This window comes from Apus apus, chromosome 5, assembly GCF_020740795.1.
Source record: "Apus apus isolate bApuApu2 chromosome 5, bApuApu2.pri.cur, whole genome shotgun sequence".
NCBI classification, from domain to species: Eukaryota; Metazoa; Chordata; class Aves; order Apodiformes; family Apodidae; genus Apus; species Apus apus.
This window is the reverse complement of record NC_067286.1, coordinates 15,783,099-15,803,711: the sequence shown is the minus strand read 5'-3', so window position 1 is coordinate 15,803,711 and position 20,613 is coordinate 15,783,099. Positions and strand designations below refer to the sequence as shown.

General features: G+C 38.6%; 1 protein-coding gene across 1 annotated transcript in view; it reads left to right on the top strand.

The window, feature by feature from the left end:
* Window positions 1-20,613, top strand: part of KCNQ1 (potassium voltage-gated channel subfamily Q member 1) — a 360,287-nt gene that overhangs the window by 246,995 nt on the left and 92,679 nt on the right. The window contains exons 15-17 of the mRNA XM_051620422.1: window positions 2,742-2,836; window positions 5,736-5,782; window positions 6,596-6,657. Coding sequence (XP_051476382.1) covers window positions 2,742-2,836; window positions 5,736-5,782; window positions 6,596-6,657 — 204 coding nt within the window. The remainder of the gene's footprint in view (window positions 1-2,741; window positions 2,837-5,735; window positions 5,783-6,595; window positions 6,658-20,613) is intronic.

Here is a 20,613-nt window from a genome sequence, read left to right as displayed (position 1 = left end):
AGCTGGTGAGTGAGAGGACAAGGGGTAATGGATTAAAACCTAAAGAGGGGAGATACAGATTAGATATTGGGAGGAAATTCTTTACTGTGAGGGTGGTGAGACACTGTCACAGGTTGTCCAGGGAAGTTGTGGATGCCCCCTCTCTGGAAGTGTTCAAGGCCAAGCTAGATGGGTATCTGAGCAATCTGATCTAGTGGGAGGTGTCCCTGTCCATGCAGGAGAGTTGGAACTAGATGATCTTTAAGGTCTCTTCCAACCCAACCAATTCTGTGTTTCTATGGATACCAAGTGCTACTCAGAAATTAAGCTTAATGAATGAATTTTATTTGCTCCAGGTTTTTAGTGCTTATTTTAAAGAGAAGAAGCAGCCCAGTAAATAGGCAGGGACATACCTACTCTTTCTGCTGTCAGACACCTGCATTAGAGTATGAGGATGACAGGAGAGACCTCTGTGTCTTTATTCTTACTGAACAGCTTTTCTGAACTGGAGTTTTCCGGCCTATCTAGCAGATTTGTCTCTTGCTTATTTATAGTAGAAAAATAACCCAATAATTTTTTATTATTTTTTTTTTTAATATCATCATGTTTCCTGTGCTAGTCCATGGAAAGACTTGCTAGCTTATGCCATTATTGAATCATATTTCTTTCTTTGTCAATGTTACTTATGATTTATATGTGTGTGAGCAGTTGGGGTTCTTGGGAATTCTTCTGTGTCCTGTTTGATTAGATTGAAGCAATTCCCTGTTTAGCCTTCCATTAGACATTACCTCATATTCACCCAGGGTTTGCAGTTGACTTCAGGCAGTCTGGAAGACCGAAATAGAATTTTTTTATTAAGTGATATTATTAAAATAATTATTATTAAAATAATTATTCCTAAAATGTAGGAGCTACCTCTCAGGCAGGTGCAGGGGACTGCATGGAAGTGCCACAGCCTGGTTTTTATATTGTATCCTGCTTTTGTTTGCCTTAAAAAAGAAGGTATTTGTGTCTCAGAAATGAGGAAAACTTGTAGCTTGTGAAATAAAGTTAAGCAGTGCAGAGATATCCTCCTGTTTTTGAAGTGCAGGTGGCAAAATATTTCTAAGACCTCATACGGAATACTATTCTGGTATATTAGAAGCTACCACTCTAAACTATTTTCCTTGTTCTCAAAAGATGCAAGAAAGAAAAAGTTGTAACTCAGTTTTACCACTGAGTACAAGGTTTATTAAACCTTGAAAATTAGCTATAGAGTTGTCTATAAACAGCATAAGGAATGAGTCAGAAATACAGAATCATAGAATGGTTTGGGTGGAAAGGGACCTTAAAAGATCATCTAGTCCAAATCCCCTGCAAGGAGCAGGGACATCTTCAGCTAGATCATGTTGCTCAGAGTCCTGTCCAGCCTGGCCTTCAAGTATTCCCAGGGATGAGGCATCTACCACCACTCTGGGTAACCTGTTCCAGTGTCTTACCACCCTCACAGTGAAAAAAAAAAAATCTTCCTTTTATCTAGTATAAATCTACCCTCTTTTAGCTTAAAACCATTATCCCCTGTCCCATTACTAAGAAGTCTCTCCCCATCTTTCTTAAAAGCCCCCTTCAGGTACTGGAAGGTCTCCCTGGAGCCTCCTCTTCTCCAGGCTGAACAACCCCAACTTTCTCAGCCTATCTTCATAGGAGAGGTGCTCCAGCCCTCTGATAATCTTTGTGACCCTTCTCTCGACTCACTTCAGCAGTACTGAGGATTCCAGAGCAGGATACAATGCTCTGGGTGGGGTCTAACCAGAGAGGAGCTGAGGGGCAGAATCACCTTCCTCCACCTACCAGCATACATGTTGTTACTGTGTTATTTCACTGATTTGATTACCATATTTGAGAAAAAGTTTTTTACTGCATTGTAAGTTCAAGTGTCACTCTGCAGCCTAATGAGTGAAGTTTACACCCTACTCCTCAATTGTGTTAGAGCTTCATAGCTGCTTCTCCAGTGCAGCTCTGGCGCTGATTGGACTCTAGTTCCTAGATGTAGGATTAAGATACTTTTAATTTTTCACTGCACTTCAACAAGTTGGTTCACTTGCTTTCCAGTTAGTCTTGGTGTTTATTGGTTAAAATTCTGGTCTTTACCTTTTATACTATGCAGAAGTATTTTTTTACTAATAGGACAGACTAAGGCTTTTCCATATATGAAGTGCAAATTACACACTTTCTCTGTGGTCATTCCTTACACCAGTATTTTGCCAATATTTCCCAGTAGATTTCAAAGCTCAGCCAGTTTTACTGGAAGAGCAAACCATGCACCTTCAGCCAGGACTGTGCTTTAACCTTCCCATGGTTAGAGCTGAACTGGGAACTCCAGCTGTCTTGCTACTGACTGAGAATAAGGGCTTGTGCCTGTGAATACCTCTTTACAGTTTAGTGGCCAAAGAATAGAAACTTTATTTTTTGAAGAAACTAGAAGGACCACAAACATCTGAGCAAGTGTCAGATATACCTTTTTGGCCTTGTGTTTGGGGGATAATCTCTTGAAAGGCATGGAGACCTGCAGTAACAAAAAAGTGGATAAAATCGGAACTGTCATAATTATTCCACAAAAAATATATGATCATGGCAACAATCAAAAGATCTCAAATGTTTACACAGTGTTAAAAGAACTTACTGTTTATTTTTTAAAAAGAATCTACATTACTGTAGACCATTCCTGTGTCCTTGTGGCTAAAATATATGTTTTGTTTGGGTTTGTTGTTTTTTTTTTACAGCAAGCTAGAAAGCCCTATGATGTCCGAGATGTTATTGAGCAGTATTCTCAGGGTCACCTCAACCTGATGGTACGAATCAAGGAGTTACAGAGGAGGTATGTCAATGAAGTTCAGTGTCTGTATCCATAAATACCAACAGAGAGATGTTTGTATCTGTTGCCTAGTGTAATGTAAAAGGAGCTTCACATCTTTGGATGGCTGAAGTTGCGACTTCAAAGAGCTCCGTACTTCTCTGACAAATTCATTTGCAGTCTGATGTTGTTTTGAAACAGCGTATGTGCATATCTGTAGTGCACAAGCTGATTTCTGCTCCTAGTTTTTCTTGGGAGCCCAGCATGTTTCTTATGCTTTTCTTGGGAAGGATGTTATTCATTGCAAACAAACTTGGAAGATGACAGAGGAAATACAGGTACAATATTTTCTAGCTTTCGGTACAATTTCTGTTCCAAAAAGAATGCCTTTCAGTGCATTTCCCATTACAAATCAATCATAAGATGTCCATTTCTAAAGTAATACTCTGATGATGGATTGCTTGAAACATAGGAAGTGTTTTCAGAATTACTTAGATGGGTACCTTGCAGGTATATCTGAAAAAATTTCAGTCCTCTCTATTGATATTCAGCTAGTGCCACAATGAAGTGGAGATATGTTTGGCAGAAAGAGATTTAATTTAACAGAACCCATTAAGTGTATTATGAGTTAGGTACAGTAATTGGTATAGGGGCTATCTATACTAAAGAATTTGTGAGTAAGTCCATGTTTAAAATATTTTAAAATAGCACGTTAGGTTACTCCAAGAATTTTTAGTAATGAAGCCAGGATTTAGTCAGCAACTTAAAGGAATAATGCTTAAAGGGGCAGTTCCTGTTGCCCTTTTCAGGCTCTAGCGTATAGTGTATTTGTAGACCCTGCTGAGAGTTTATGAAACCATGAGGATGGTTCGGTGACATCTGACCTAAACTGTAGATGCTGAGTTTTGTGATTAATTCATTCTTTTATGGTGAACTTGACCAGATACATTAATTTCTTGATATTTGTCTTATACCGTGTAGTGATGATGAAACCATTGCTAACTATTATAGATTTTTATTTTAGAGTAATGATGACTGTCTTTTTGTTAAAAGGACCAGAAGATGATAGCAATGTCAGTACTTCAGTTTAATGAACGAGCAATGACATAAAATGCTCGTAGAAGAATGAAGAATAAATTATGTTTCAAATTAGAAATCTTTATGAAGATTGTTATCTGACACAGGATTTACAGAACTGCTTATTTTATTATTGAAAGAGCTGTGGTTGGAGAAGAAGCTCAGAGGAGCACATAAATAAGGATGGAATATTCTTCTTTTCATTCATGTATTCAGGCACCTCAAAACCAAAGCTGTTGGTTTTTCATTAATAGGCACTTGCTCTGCTTTCTAAGTCTACATGAATGTTTTGCTTACAGCACCTTCTGCACAGGAAGTGCAGTTCTGGCAAAACATCTGAGTGGGGTCATACAAATACAAAACTGAGCTGTTTGATCTTGGTTTGTGATCTTTTTGGTTCACGATCTTTCATTCCCTAAAGAGCTGCCTAATGAATCGGCCTTAAGTAGCAGCTTATCCGGATGTACTGGAAAAAATGTGAAATTTCATGTCCCCAACTCTCAGTATTGGTATGTTGGCATAATGCAAAGCCAGAAAAGGAGAGTTAGTGGTCACTATTCTACTAGATTACTAGGGATAATGGAAGTATGGGACTAAGCACCTAAACCAGCATTAGGAAATCAGTGTGGCCTTTTGGCTTCATCTTCTGTGAATTCATTTTTGACTTGTTGTTTTTTTTGGGGGTTTTGTGCCTACTTTTCTGTTCTGAAAGTGACTTTTTTCCTGAGTGAATTTACTCAATATGAAGTGAAATTTGCTTTTTGTTATGGCTTACCTTAAAAATATTTTACTGAGGTTTAAAACTCAATGCATCTGTAAAACTGGAGAAGAGGCTCTGGGGAGACCTTGCAGTGGCCTTCCAGTACCTGAGGGAGGCCTACAACAAAGCTCGGGAGGGACTTACTTTGAGGGTGTTGAGTGACAGAACAAGGCATAATGGCTTAAAACTGGAAGGTGAGATATTGGGAAGAACTTATTGACTGTGAGGGTAGTGAGACACTGGCCCAGTGAGACAGGTTGCCCAGAGAAGCTGTGGCTGCCCCATCCCTGGAAGTGTTCAAGGCCAGGTCAGGTGTGGGGGGATGTCACTGAGGACCCCTGACCCTCCTGGAACACTACTGCTGCCATCTCATCCAGAGGACTCCAGGGGGTGGGATGAGGTCACAGCACACAAGGGGATCCCTGGGCAGCAGAATGGCAGAGAGGAGTGATCCCCAGGAAAGGAGTTGTTTGCCCCCCCAATCCTCCTCCCACATTAGGCCATCTCTCAGGCCACTGCCCCCAGCTCCTCCAACAGCCACATTTGGCCACAGGCATCACCATCACAGTGGTCTCCTGAAGTAATGAGCCACTTCACTGCCAGGCACCATAGCCACAGGGACCCCAGAAGCTGACCTTTGAGGCACTCAGATGCAAAGATGGCCAGTGGGAGTGGTCAAAAAATGGTGAGGCAGGTGGCTACCCGAGAGCAAAATACTGTTGCCTGCTCTGGTGGAATTGCACTTAAGTACAAATTAAGAGGCAACAGAAAGCTGCAACAAGTAAACTGAAGAACAAGAAAAAGAGGAATTTATGCCATTTGTGTAGAAAGCAATAGGGATGGTAAAACTTTACAGTGGTTAAAGAAGCTAGAGACCAATTTAAGACTAAGTCAATTTTGTATTATATTTTTTATTTTCAAACCCCTCTTCTTAGCCCAAATCAACTGCTTCACTTACAGTACAAACCAGAAATACCTGAATTTCACTTTGCTTGTTTGCAAAGAGGTCTTCTCACTCCAGCTAGAGAAAGTGAAAATGCTAATTCAGGCTAATAAAGAATAAACATTTTTATTTTTGTTTTACAGATTGGACCAATGCATAGGGAAGCCATCTCTTTTCATCTCAGTCTCAGGTAAGTTAACATGAAGGATGTGTTTAAAGTTAATCTGATGAAGATATAATTAATGGAAGATACTTGTTATTTTTTTTTGTTTATTTTGTTGTCAATTTTGTTACAGTACCAACCAGTTGTGGTCTGAAGCTTAAGCATCCACAATAATATTTCAGCATTATCACCTTTAAAATAGAGTTGTTCTTATTTAGATATTTAAAGCACCTACTTTCACTGAAGTTTTTCAAATGTTGGCTCTAATCTTTCCAAGATTCACCATACTTTTGATAAAGTGGCATACTATTATTACAAAGTTCCTATGAAATCAGTAATATTCACACAGAGCTTTATTAGATTTGAAAAGAGACTGGAAAAGGAGCACAAAGTATTGTTTGTTTGTGACAAGTCTGGCTAATGAAAACTCTGTTAATGTCATTTTCAAGCTCCATATTGCTACATGGTATATATGGGAAAAAATACAAAATGTTACCAAATGCATTGTTCCAGTTGGCTGTCCTGTCTTTTGCATAGCAGCAGATTGTTTTAAAATTACAATTAAAACATTAAGTAAATTTGGAACCGTTTTGTACTCCCAAGTTAAAGCATAAAATTAAGGTAGAAAATGCCTTAAGCTTAAGGGCTATTAAAAGCCATGGCGTGGGCTAATGCTATAAAAAGAAACAAAAAAACTGCTTTTAAGGAATAGAACCACCAGCCTGGCAAAGGTGTTCAGTTACACTGTGTTGGTGGGCCAGTTAAACACACACTGTTATGGCTTGCTGCTATTTTGTTATAGCATCATATATTAATTTGAAAATGTTTCTTGTTTCACAGAAAAAAGCAAAGATCGAGGGAATAACACAATTGGTGCCAGGCTGAACAGAGTGGAGGACAAGGTAAGTGTCAGTTAGACTGTCAGTGAATGAGAACATGGTCTATGATAAAACAGTGCTTGTTTCATAAGATGTGGGGAAAAGTTCAGCTTAAAATATAGTTCAATACTGGGCTTTTCCAGGTGATGGAATGTAATTGCAATTGCATATTTGGTTCTTTCTTGTCATTTTAAGAGTAAGAGAAAAAATAACAGACTTTAATTGATTTCAGTCTTTTTGGGACTTGCTTGGGGTTTTTATTTTTAATTGTATATATTACACATGTCTCAATGCTCTACTTCCTTCCTCCATGATAGATAAAAGTCTCTGTTCCTCTAATACTTCAGTATATTATGGTCCCTAAGATCTCCCTTTGATCATTGCTCTGTTGTTTATATAACTCCACCTACAATTCCTTAGAGAGAACGATAGCAGGACTTGTTCTGTTGTGGTTTTTATTCCTTATGACAAATGGAATTTCTCCTTTCAAATAATACAAAGCCAGAAAAAAATCTGACTTTTTCTGTAATCTCAAATTAACAGTTAAGTAGTTTGTAACCTTTTCTTTCAGTGCTGGCTGTGCTTGAAAAATTAAATGACAAGAAGATGCTATGACATTGTTAAAAAATATAAGTTGGCCTATGTTGGTACTAAGGAAAGAAAGGGAGAGTTAAAAGAAATTGTTTGAATCCTTTACTGATCTCTTAAACTGATTCGATGAGGGGGGGGGAAAGAATTTCTTTACCTTAGGATTAATTCAGTCGTGTATCTTAACTGTTTATTTAGTGTTAAGGAGTGATTTTTATTCATGAAGAGTGGAGCTTTCAGAGTGTTTCTTCCACAACTGGAATTATGTGATAATGTGAAGGATTTGTTCTGCTGAAACGTCTGGTAAATATTCTGCAAACCAAAAGATGTGTGAGCAACACGCACTTGTGACATGTCTGTTCCTCACACATTTCTCCTTAAATACATAAGATAAAACTGAATTATAGTGCTCAGAACTGTACTTCAATTAGCTGGAAATAAATGGCATTTTAAAGCCAACAGGTGCCTATTGGTATAAAGGAGGACTGATGGAAAGGCTGAAGTAAAAGACAGGAAGGTGCATTTTGCACGAAGAAGAATCACTGTGCAGTGCTTGTGTGCGTCTGTGGTTAGTAAGTGCTCTTACACATGGAAGCCCTTTCCAGAAAGTTCAGATTACATTTATTTATTTTCACTCCGTAATGTCAACTGAAAGTGTAGAATGCTAAAAAATGTCTTGTGACTTGTGACAAAGAGCAACAACTTTTCAGTTTGGACAAATAATTCTTAAGTGACAGTTCAAATAGCTTCTCGGTGCTGTTTGTAAAATCTCCAACGACCCTGGGAAAGCTTTGGTGGTGTACTGCTCAGAGATAAGCTGTTTGGGGATTATTAATTACTCTTTTTACATCCTTGCAAGTAAGTACACTGTGAATTTATAGCAACTGTTGTTTTATGTCTTGTAATGGGACTGTAAAACACTCCCTGTTTAATTTTAGTACAGCCAAGTTAAATTTTAGCTTTGTTTTAAGTAACAGACACTTCTTTCTTTGCAGTTGCATGAGGTCATCTGTGGTTTCAGAGTTGTATGTTATCTGTGCTATACAGCTAGTCCTATCTGCAGGAATTTTATCTGCAAGTAGCTGAAAGGCTAAAAATAGAGAATTTCAGTTGGACTCAGCAAACAGTGGTATACATGACAACACAGCAGCAATGCTGAAATCACACTTTTGCTGGAGCTGCAGGTGGTGACCGAAGCTGTTTTTCTGGTATTTTCACTCTCCGAGATTGCCCTTCTCTTTCCCTTAAAGGATATGGTATGCTCTCAACATATAATTAAATCCTTCTTGAGTTAAGCACTATATAACAGATATCTGTATCTGCTGGTTTTTAAGATGACTACATATTTTAAACAGTTACATCCCATTTAGTTTGTGAATCAGTTTTCAATCTTGGACTCCTGAAGGAGAGATGTTTAGGAGTGCAGGCTGCTGGCAGCATGTAACCATCTCTTGTACATTTGAAAAATCTCCTTTAAGTCATTTTAAATGAGCCATAGCCTTCTGAAATTATTTGGATGCTCCTGCTACAGTAAGAAAGTACTTGGTACTTCCCATGCCACAGGAATAAGTTGAGTTCTTGTAATAAATACTATAAATACTTGTAATGAATACTTGTTAGTATGATCCTTGCAGCAGAAGTCTGGTGTGCAATTGTCAGAAAGTCTGTGTTAAAGAAGAAAGAGAAGAAACCCTGAACTTGCCTTTTTTTTTTTTTTTAAACTTGATTGCTTCTGCTCATGGATGTCTCCTGTCAGTGCAGTATCTGCTACTTGGACGTCACAAAGGTAGAATCCAATTTTCCATATATTCCTATAGGCTTTTGCAGAGGTGGATTTTAACTTGAGAAGTATTTACAAATAAAGATAATTCTGTCTTCAAGAGTATTTAATCATGTTTCTGGGACATCATGTCATTCTTACAAAGCTTTTGTACTTGTGGTACAAGCAGGCATGCTCTAAACACATATGTATGGCTGGCAGTACAGAGGGGATGGCACCTGAGAGGGACATTTTAAAAATGACATGTTTAGAGTCAAAAAGCAGTGTATTGGCAGGAATTATGACACTTGATGTACAAATCTGAATTTCCAAGTATTGAAATCAGAAAAAAACCAGTGTTTTTTTTTTCTTTTAAATTTAGAAACATGTTAATGTGAGAAAGTCTTGTAAAGTCTGTTCATCTTGTGCGTGGGGTGAAACTTTGTCCATGTAATATATAGGCTGTGATAATGGCACTAAAAGTTGTTTCCTAATACACAAAAGCCAGGGGGAGGAATCACACTTACAGGAACCTTCCTGCAGATTCCTTCCTGTATAATTTTGTAATCTTGGAAAGCAACTGAAAAGGTGGTTTTGTAAATGTAACTAGAAACTGCGCAACCCGAGAGGCCTTTGTTTAAAGAAATCACAACCAGTATGTACTCACAGCTGGTTTTGACTTTGCCATTGTTCTCTGTTGCTTATAAGGCTGAGGGTAGCACATGTGATGTTCTTCCAAGGGTGAGTTTCTACAGCTGAGCACAGGCAGTTGCAGCCCTGCTGTACCCACATCCCAGTCTGCTGGCAGATCAGCCAGCTTTGGTCCAGAAGGCAGGTAGTTGCAGCGGTGCAGGGCCCAGGTTGAGCTCAAAAACCCACTAATTAGCACTGGTCCAAGTGTGTGCATGTGGATATGCTGCTCTGCTCCCCCAGACAGTGTTGTCAAGTGGGATTACAGCAGCACATCAACTTATTTGTGGTGACCAGCCTTCTCACTTTTTATCCTGAAACATCTGTAAATGACTATTTCAGCCTACTCTCAAGAAACCTGGCCACTGCTGGCTCCCTACCAAAATCCAAAGCAAGCCCTGTTTTTGCAGCGAGGCACAGCTGTGTGTCCCCAGTGCTGCTAGTGCTCTCGCAGAGAGCACCATGTGCCAGTGCCTTCATGCTGGGTGTGCCCAGCAGCTCCGTCCAGGAACAAACTCACAGTGCACGCAAGAACTTCTGTGTGCTCCACTTCCTCTTTTCTTTTCACTGCTTTAATTTTAGCTTGGGTATAAATGACTATGCTGCTAGCTTTTTAGAATAAATTAATCTGTTCTTTTTCAACCTTCTGCTGACCATTAGTTTAGATATCAGAGGCACAGCTTGCACTTTTGGGTAATCAGCTGGGCTTGTTGTCCAACTAAATTTTAAGTTTTAGAGATTTAAATGGAGATTTCAGTTTAAAGAGAAGGTATGTAGTAGTGAGACATGTGACACCTTTTAATGTGAATCCAAACAGTTCTGCAAGACAATATTCATTACAGGCATATGTACATTTTGCATGCTTACAGCTGAAAATGTTAACCCGGACTAGTATTAACCCAAAGAGCAACATGCAGAAATTCAAACATGTAGTGCAGCCTTGAACAAGAAATAGTTTCACTTTTTCAGATTTACTTTAAAAGCAGATTGCACCAAATTATAAATGAATTGAAAACGAATCTATCATGTGAAAGCATCTACCCTAAAATAGTTTATACTGTGCTGCTTGAGTTGCTTACTGTCAGTCTGAACTGATCTTGGAAACCAAAAGAGAAAAGAAATTCTCTTCTTTACACAGTTCTTCTGAGCTCTGGTTATGGTGATTTAGAGTTCTGTTTATGATGATTTGGTTTTCTGTCATCCATCTACAGTGTCTTCGATTATTACATGTATAGATCCCATGTTCAGTAATAGTGTAAGGATATGACATGTATTTGGTACATTTTTCACTGTGAGTGCTGGTTATGAAACTTCTTAAAAAGGCTTTATTTCAGGTGGCATTCAAAAAGTGGTGGAGACCTGCATGTTTATAATATTTATATATGTAGTATGACTGGCTACAAGTGTTCTGTAATTGTTTCACCAGAGCATTGATTCTGTCCATACGTGTATGAGAATCCAGTTTGGCTAGAATCATGTTGAACACAGTCCAAATAATCAAAATGACCATTGATAAGTCTAAGTCCAGTTTCTGGTTTTACTCTTGCTCTTCCCTGCTCTTGCTTTCTAATCAACAAATAGTTCCCCTTTGCAAAAGATTTCATATCTAATTTATTTCTCTTGTTGATTTACTAAAAAATACATGAACTTGAGTTATATATTGCAGAGGACTTTCAATGTAATGTTAATAAATTAGCTATTTTATTGAGTAATGAGGTAAATTGTAATCATGTCAGTTCAAATAATGTATTCCCAGCCCATCCAATGCAGAAAAGTTTTAGGACATGCTCCAGAGCCTGTTAAAGGTGGTGGGAGTCTTGCCTTTGACCTGGCAGGCTGTGAAGCAGGCCTTTTAATAATAACATAAGGTAGCCTTGATGAGCCAACATTTCAGCCTTGTTTCATCAGGGTAGGCAGAAGCACTCAGCTTTCTCAAAGTTGGATGCCTTTGAGAGGATTTTTTCTTTTGGTTGTTGTAATACTGTTTTGCAGAGTTATGCAGATGTGTTCCATGACAGCATTTTTGTCATAAATGGAAATACAGACCTGTACATATATTTATTTCATTAATCAATGCTCCGTATTTACAATCCTAAGAACATACGTTAGGTGCTTTAACATTTTACTTAGAAAACTACTACTTTACCTACCTCTACCTGGGTTCACAAATGCCAGGTTTCATGTTGACAGCTTGTTCACCTAAAAAGGATTCTTTGGGTTTGGCCACTCTTTCATTTCATGTGAAATACCTACACTATCTAACATAAGATCAAATATTGGTGGGACTTTCTGTCTATTTTTTATGGCATTGTGTAGCCTGTGGAAACAGGTACTGTGTTTCCTGGTGTAACATAGCAATTAATGCAAGCTTCAAAAAAGGCCTTGACTGATGATGGTCTTCTTGCACATCAGTATGCAATGAAGGGGGACATTTTGTCTTTATTTTTAATCGAATAATGATGCTGAAGAATGGAGAGTAAAATACTGACAAACAGCCAGCTGACTTTCTGGTCAATGCTGGAAACCATGGTTAGAGTCATAAGCCATCAGTTGGAAGACATTGCTTTACAAATTGTCTGATAGGGAAATATTCAGCACTTTGCAGGCTGAACATGCACTAGGAAGCCTAGGTATTGAATATTGGCAGTTTCTGCTATAGGTGTGTGAGGATTTTCCTTCCTGGTACCTAGAAACAGAACTAAAAACTGCGGGTTTTGATGGAAATTTTGAAGGATATGCAAAATCAATAAAAATCAAAAGAACCACTGCCAACCAGTTACTCATCTTGTATGCAGTTCTTGCAATAATGCAGAAGTAATAACCTAGGGGATATGGAGGTATATTAGAAGCCATATGGAAGATTAAGTATCCCTATTAATTTAATCCTTAGTCTTTTTCCAGATGCTGAAGTACAAGCATACGGAAGCAATTTTGGTGCTGAGCTTTGTGATGGAGGATGCCCATTTTCTATACATTGAACTACAACTAAGCACATCCTTCATCAGTCTGGGTTATTAGGCATTTAATGGCTTTTCTTTCACCAATCTGATAATATTTCAGTGGGTAAACAAAGAAAAACTGCAGATTTCCATTTCCAGGATCCCAAGCTTCCCACCTCTCCAGCTACACTAAAATAAATTTACCTGCATACATTATAAAAATTAAAACAAAAATTACTTGTAAGATGCACTGCTGCCAGAAGCTTTGATAGCCAGAATAGAAACAAACTGAGAGAGAGATTAGGCAAAGTCATGGACAAGGGCTTGCTTGAGGATTATTAATCAGGATGCCTGTGTAAACTCCAGTTTAGCAAGTACTTTAAGCAGCAGCTAATTAAGCTCTGGTCATTTGGTCACATGCACGTGGCACTTCAAGACACAGTTTAGTTGGCATGGTGGTGCTGGATTGACTTGATGACCTTAGAGGTCTTTTCCAACCTTAATGATTCTATGATCTGTGATACTCCTCTCATTATTTTATGGAAAGTAAAAAGGCAAAAGTGAAATAATCCTAATGAGAAGACTTTCTGATTAAGTGATTTTCTATAGATTTTACTCCAAATTTCTAACACTTCTCAATGCAGACAGTAGTTGGGCAGCATGACACTGAAGACAGAGTGTAAACTTTTACAAATGCAAATTATTTTTAATATTAATATATAGATACAGAATTCTTTTTTATCTCACAAATTTCTGTGATTGTTATCCCTGTTTGGCATCTGATTAATGACTTTTGAATTCTTATCACTGGCAATGGTGCTTGCTTGGGATCTGTATAGCTGTCTACTTGCTTATTAAGAGCAGAAATCCTAAAGGAATTTTAGGTAACATGCAGTATATCCTATAAAATTTAGGAAACTGGCAGGAAGGAGGAATGGAGGAATGAAATAACAAATTACCAGTTGATAATCTTTTAAACACTCTTCAGATTAGTTACTGCTTCTGGAATCAGCTGTTTGTTTATGTTTGAGTAGGTATGCAAGTAGATGTAAGGTCTTCAGATTAAAATTACTCATCTTTTATTAAACCCCATAAGGTCTGTTTTGCCTGGCATTCAAAGATAAACCTGAGCAATATTTGAAAGGTAGTTTTCATCATTCTTATGCGTAGACTGTTTACATTTATGTGGAATGGAAATGAGTGGTGAAAATAATGAGAGAATGTGGAGCAATTGTATAGACTCAATACCTTGTAGAGCAAATCAGAAAAAGAGATTTAAGTGAGAAATATGTGTGCACAATGGGCTACACAGAAGACTCACATTTTTCTTATACGTTAAAGGAAATAAATTACCACAAGAACATCTTTGCATTTTATTTTGTGTGTGTGTTACAGATGGGTGACCAAAAACCATTCTATCATAAATTCAGGTCTTGGTTTTGATACAGTAGGATGATCTTTACTGAAGTCAGATGCATCAGAGTTGAAACTGTTCCTTCTCAAAGATCTTTTTTTAGAGTGATTTTGCTGGAATGAAAGTATTTTATTTTCATTTGTGGTTGGGTATGAGAGAGAAGTGCATCGAGTTGAAAGGACTCAATTCAGGGTGCAGTCTTTTCAGGTTGGAATCTGGTCATCTCTTAGAAAAGACTGAGAGTAATGGGAGATGTATTCCCTTTCTTACAGATTCAAATTGCATACCTTGAGTCACTCTTATTTGCTCCTTCTCCCTGCAAATAGAAATTGCAAACCAGAAGTTATGCTGTGCTGCTTAGATTGCGAACAGAATTAGGCAAGGAGTCCTACTTAGGGCTATTGCAGTCAGAGGAAAGATAAGAAAAATAGGCAGTCAATAAAAATAATAATAATAATAATAAAAAAGAACATACCCCTCCTAGAGCTCAGGAAACCAAGATGACAGAGTTTCCTCAAATCCTTTTCTGTTCCTGCATCCTATCCACTCGGGTTGTGACAAAACCACAATTTGTCTTTCAGTAAGAAAATCAAGATTTGCACTGTTTCTATAAAAATCTAGAAAAAAATGTTACCACTATGACTTAAATGTCTTTAAAGCATCCCTCTGTTTCAGCAGTTAGTGCAAGGCTGTGAACCCGTGTCACTGATGGCCCTGCTGGTCAGCTGGGCAGAGGTGATTGCCCTTGTATGCCATGGCCCTGACAGTCTCATGACCTGCCTTCCTTTAGCATGGACCTTTGTGGAAGCTTTATTATGTTTGTCATGGTACAAGAGCTCCTGCTCTGACAGACCAAACACACAAAGTGGAGAAAGGAAGGGAAAAAGAAAACATGTTTCCCACTTTGACAGCTAAGGTGCAAGAACTGACTTGCCCAAGGTATCATAGTGTTATCTGTGGCACAGCCAGGAATTAAACTTAAGCTACGTCTGGAACTTAACCACAAATCAGCATTCCTTTTTGTTATTGTGCTTAAAAGCCCATTTAGTTTTGAAGTTATATTGGCCAGTGCAGTGTTCAACATGATCATAGCCCATTAGTACTAAAACCATCCAGTACTTGAGAACAGAATATATAAACACATAAACCACACCAACCCAGCCAATATAAATGTACTGGAACTATTTTAGACAGTAGATTTTAAATAATGTAGAAATTAATCTACTAACATGATTTTGGAGCCCAGGAGCAGAGAGGACTGAACATACTTACATAACACAGAAACTGTCCAACATATAGATAATAATGCATGTAATATTTAAAGCTAAAAAAATTATATTAAATGCTATATTTGCACAGTCAAGCAGAGAAAAATATTCAAATGAGTTCAAATATTCATGTAAGTTTCTGTTTTAAAAGCCTTGAATCCAACATTGCTCACCACTGACCCTTCACCGGCATCTGTTAATCTTGGGTTTATTTCAATTTCTCTCTCTTTTTTAAACAGATGACTCCACTTAAATCAACACTTGGTTTCCATTAGACAGATAGAAGGTGATTCACTAAGTAACATGTGCATCTTTATCTAGTTAAGTCCTAATAGCCTTAATATATCAAGGAGGCTGGTGTGATTAACAGCACTAAAGGCTTTGTCAGACCCTACTCCTACCTATTAAGTCCTGCTCTTTGTTCAGCCATAGAAAAAGAGTGAATAAATGTATTGTTTCCAAGCTGAAAATGTGTACATCCTTATAAATATTCTAAAATTATTCCTATGAAAATATGCTCACAATAAATGCTACATCTACATGTATGTCTGTGTTTGTACAAGTCTACCAAGCCAAGTATGGGTTGGCTCTTTGCCCTGCCTGCACTGTCCTTTTTCTGTTTTATCATTTCATAATGGAGCCACTGTTTCTGTGTGATTTTCCTCCTGCTCGCTTCAGCTTTGTGCACATTCTTTCACAATTCTGTGTCTCTCGTTAGTCATAGTTTATCTGTCCCAGGATAGCTGAATATGTGAGTATTAGTTGTGCCACTATAGTTAATGTTAGCCACAAAGACTTCTAACTTGGCTTGATTATCATGTATGATAATCCTGCCAAATGAGGCAGTCAAAACAAAAACCCCAGGAGTAAAATACATTCAAAATGTCAGCTTGGGGTCCTTGCTTCATCACAGCTGAGGTTTTCTGGACATATTCCAGTTGTGCCACCAGAGTCTGTGATTGCATGCAGGAGTGGTCAGGGTACTGATGGAAGCCTTTATTCTGCTACTCCCAAGTTTCTGGAGAGTTTCAACCGGAAGAGTTTTACAGGATAAAACCTTATGAAAGAAATGGGCAAGGATAATTTTTGTTACTTCTCAAAAAGAAACTGGCTGGGCCATAATCATGGATTCTCTATCTCTGTGTTTGCTTCATGTTGCATTAGGGAGTTTTGGCCAAGCTTTGAGGTCAAATAATCAGTCCCACAGAGATGTTGCCAAAAGCTCTCAGGAGAATTTTGGTAGCAGAAGTGACTGGGGAGGAACAATATGCCTGTTCACCCATGCAAAGGACCAGTAATTTCTGCTCTAGCCCTAACCCCAAGCTCTTCCATCTAGAACAGTGCACTGCAGACACATTGGCCAAGGGCCCAGAGATCCATCCAGCAGCATTTGTGTGGCACTGCATCCATACATGGCTTTTTAGTTTGAGCTAAGCAGGAGTGTGAATTGTACTGTGAAATGAAACCCTAAAAACAATTGACCATAATTTTTTCACACTCATATTCCCCATCTGTACTCTCCCCACAGCCCTCCTGAGAGGAATTTGTGCTAATTAATAACTGTGAAACAAATGAGTGTTAAACTGATGAGTGCAGCAGAAAAAAATAGAGAAATAGTAATTGTTCTGTTTTTGGAGGCATGGAGGTGCACTCAGGGAGTTGAAGTCTTTGGGATCTATGGCCTCTTTGCAGTTCAGAAAGATTATAATGTAATGGAATTGGTCCAGCATTCAGGAAACCCTCTGAAGAATATGGTACACATCAGTTTAAGAGACAACTAGGTATCTTCTTGAAATTCTCTAAGAAAGCTAACACAAATTGAAGGTGGTATGAAGGTAAGGACAGAGAATGGTTTAATTAGGTGTTTAATTAAGGATTAAATTCTATTACCTATGCTCAGCTGACAATTATTGGACAATACCTCATGGAATAGGGGTCTTCTCTTTTTCCTCTGTCATTTCTGTATACTCCTCTCACTGCTGCATAGCTCTTCCTTGCATGAGGCTGAGGGTGCTGGGACCAGAGTGTGTCTCCTTGCTTTGCTAGTGAGTGCTTGTATTGAATCTGGTGACATCTGTGAACTTGCAGAAGCTTGAACCTTGCTTCTGACCTGGATCCCAGAGCAGCTGGAGGGCACTGTAAAAAAGAAAAACAAAACAAACAAAAACAAAAAAGACCAATAGTGCCAATAAATAAAAATTCCTTTCTAGTTTCAAAAAAATGTCTGTTAAGAGTGTCAGAGCACGTCCAAAAACTCCTTGGGTGTTGTCTTGTTTTTCAGTGATGCTTAAGGTAGAAGGTAATGTTGAAAGCTTGCAAGAGGGCTCTTTCTGGCAGGAAAATGTGCACGTACTTAAGATTCCTGTTTAGTTCTAGAAAACCTTGAACTCAAGAACTGTAAACTTTTCTGACCCCTGTTTTAAACCCAAAAGAAGCAGAAGTCCTTTGACAATGCAAACTCCCATTTTCTTCTGCTTTACCGTAGAAAATCCCCCTCTCCATTGAAACAGTGAAGTTTGCTCTCCATAGTAAATAATACTGAGGATTAGTATAAAAGCCTCAGGTTATTGCTGCCCTCCTCCTAAGCTTTCTTTCATTTCATCATAGGTTGGTTTTGTACCAAAATGAAGCTGTGAGATACACACATTGAACAGAAATCAAAGTCGTGCTTTCATCGCAGTCCTGCAGCTAATCGGTTGGCTTGCTGCTACAGGCATCTGCAGGCACCTTGTTCTGTACTACAGTAGTGTTATTACTTTGGAGGCCCAGCTATTTTAAATCATAATAGTGACACACTATGCATGCTTTCTTTCAAAAAGCCTGGGCAAGCGACGCTAGGTTGATTTTCTTGGCACACGATGTACCTATAATTTTGTCTTATATTTTGTAATGTAGTTATCTGGGCATAGAATCAAAAAGCTCCACTGGATATATAAGAATTTATTTTTACAGAAAAACAAAACAACAAACGCGTGCTTTGCTTTTAAATGGATAATGTTCCTTTAACAGCTCTAGATGTTTATGAACAAAGAAAATTACTGAGGAAAAAAAAAGAAAACATTATGATTGTGGGAGATGTTTTGGAGTTTTTTGGCGAGACTGTCCAGGTGGTTTCTTAGTCAATTTTTCACTCATGACTTTGGCCATCTGCCAATATGCTTACAGTGACTGGGTTACTCAGGACAGCTAGAAGAAAGTGATAACCATTCATGAAAAAAAAAAAAAGCATCATGCATGAGCTGTAATAGTGGTCAGCTGAACTGACTTACTGTGGAAGATTTGTCCAATGGACACAGTTTATTGTGTTGATTTGTCGTTAATGCTGCTAAAGGAATTCAAGTCAAGAAAGTAGGACTAGTTTTGTGGCTCCCTCTTTTAACTCCCAGTAGCCTGGTTTTCAGAGGGGATGGCAGACACTGTGGATGCTCACTAATTCGCTTTAAAAATGAGCCCCTATCTCTTCTCTGGAAAGGAATATCATGTTGTATTACCTGTGCAGGGTTGAAGAAACAGCTGCTTGTCACACTGAGGACACTGAGCATCAGAAGAGCTAAACCCACCCTTGCTAATCTCTATGAAAAGAGAAAGAGTGGAGTTCAATGATGTTCTCAAATGATCTGTAATTTGGGATAGTAATTTAATTAAATTGATTATAATAGCATGAAATGGGTAAGCATGGATAGTTGTATCAGGTTCCATTCAAGAGCAAACAAGAGACCCAATTTCAACTGGAAAGTAACTAAGAGATACCTTTTTATTCCTGTTTTCTATGTATGAAATTGGTAAATGCTACCTATGCTATTAGTGATGAGGCTGAGGAAGAGTATCTCCTGTTATATGCTTTGCTTTTACTATTTAGACACAGGAAACTGCTCAAGCATGAATTGGAAAGAAAAAAAAAGCAGATGAGAGGGAGCTGACTAATGAGTTTTTATTTGCATATTTTTGTGAGAGATCCCTCACTGGAGTATGGGAGTATTACAAATGAGGACTTTTTGTGAAGGCATCATTTGGTCATCCCTGGCTATTCCCTGTGCATTGATAGCTACTCTAAAACGCAGTATTTAAAGACATGGCTATGATCAGAATTTTCCCCTTTTTCCCCTGGTGATTTTTTTCACTCACAAGAGGGCTTTTCCCCACAATGGGGAACCATACATTGTATCGTTTTTTCCTCATCTTCCTTTTTACCTCAGATTTATTGATTCCCTATGACTGCTCATGGTGGTGCTTTCCCCAAGCACTCAGATTTGACTGCCTCTGTCAAAGACTTTCTGATTCCATTCTTGTTTACCAGAGGCAAGAAGAGGTTAGCTTGGTTTTTGTTCTTGGTAGTCTGTAGACCTAAAACCCTTCCAAAAGTGTGTTCTGTTTCCAGACAAGAGGATTTGATTTAGAAAATTAGTCTCTGTAGCTAGTTGAAGGGAGGCAGACTGGTTAAAGTTTACAACCTCTTTTTGTTTAGCCTCTGGAACAGTGCCATGGAGTCTCAAGTTTCCTGTATAAAGAGAGATCTGTATTCGGTCAGAAGGTAACCAGGCAAGGTACATGAAGGCTACAAGGTGAATGGCTCTTTCAACAATGAAATCAGTTTGAGGTCTTTAAGATCCCAGCATTTCCTTGTGTCAAGACAGTGCTGAGCAAGCAAAATTCCTAAAAACTTCAGGGGGCCAAAATACCCACCCTTGAACAAAACATCAGAAAATACTAAAGAAGAATTACTTTCCTGAAAATCATAGAATAGTTTGGGTTGAAGGGGACCTTAAAGATCATCTCGTCCAATCCCTCTGTAATGAGCAGGGACATCTTCAACTAGATCAGGTTGCTCAGAGCCCCATCCAACCTGACCTTTGTTTCCAGCATTTCTACAGGGATGAGGCATCTACCACCTCTCTGAGCAACCTGTGCCAGCGTCTCACCACCCTCACAGTCATGATTTCTTCCTAATATCTAATCTTAGTCTGCCCTCTTTCAGTTTAAAACCAGTTCTCCTCATCCTATCACAACACTCCCTGATAAAGGAGTCCCTCCCCATCTTTCCTTTAGGCCCCTTTTAAGTGCTGGAAGGCAGCCATAAGGTCTCCCTGGACACTTCTCTAGGCTAAACAACCATCTCATTCTGTCATCACAGGGAGAAGTGTTCCATCCCTCTGATCATTTTTTGTGGCTATCTGGACTGACTCCCAACAGGTCCATGTCTTTCTTGTGCTAAGGACTCCAGAACTGGACACAGTCCTCCAGCTAGGGTCTCACCACAGAGGAGCAGAGAGGGAGAATCATCTCCCTCGACTTGCTGATCACACTTACTTTGATGCAGCCCAG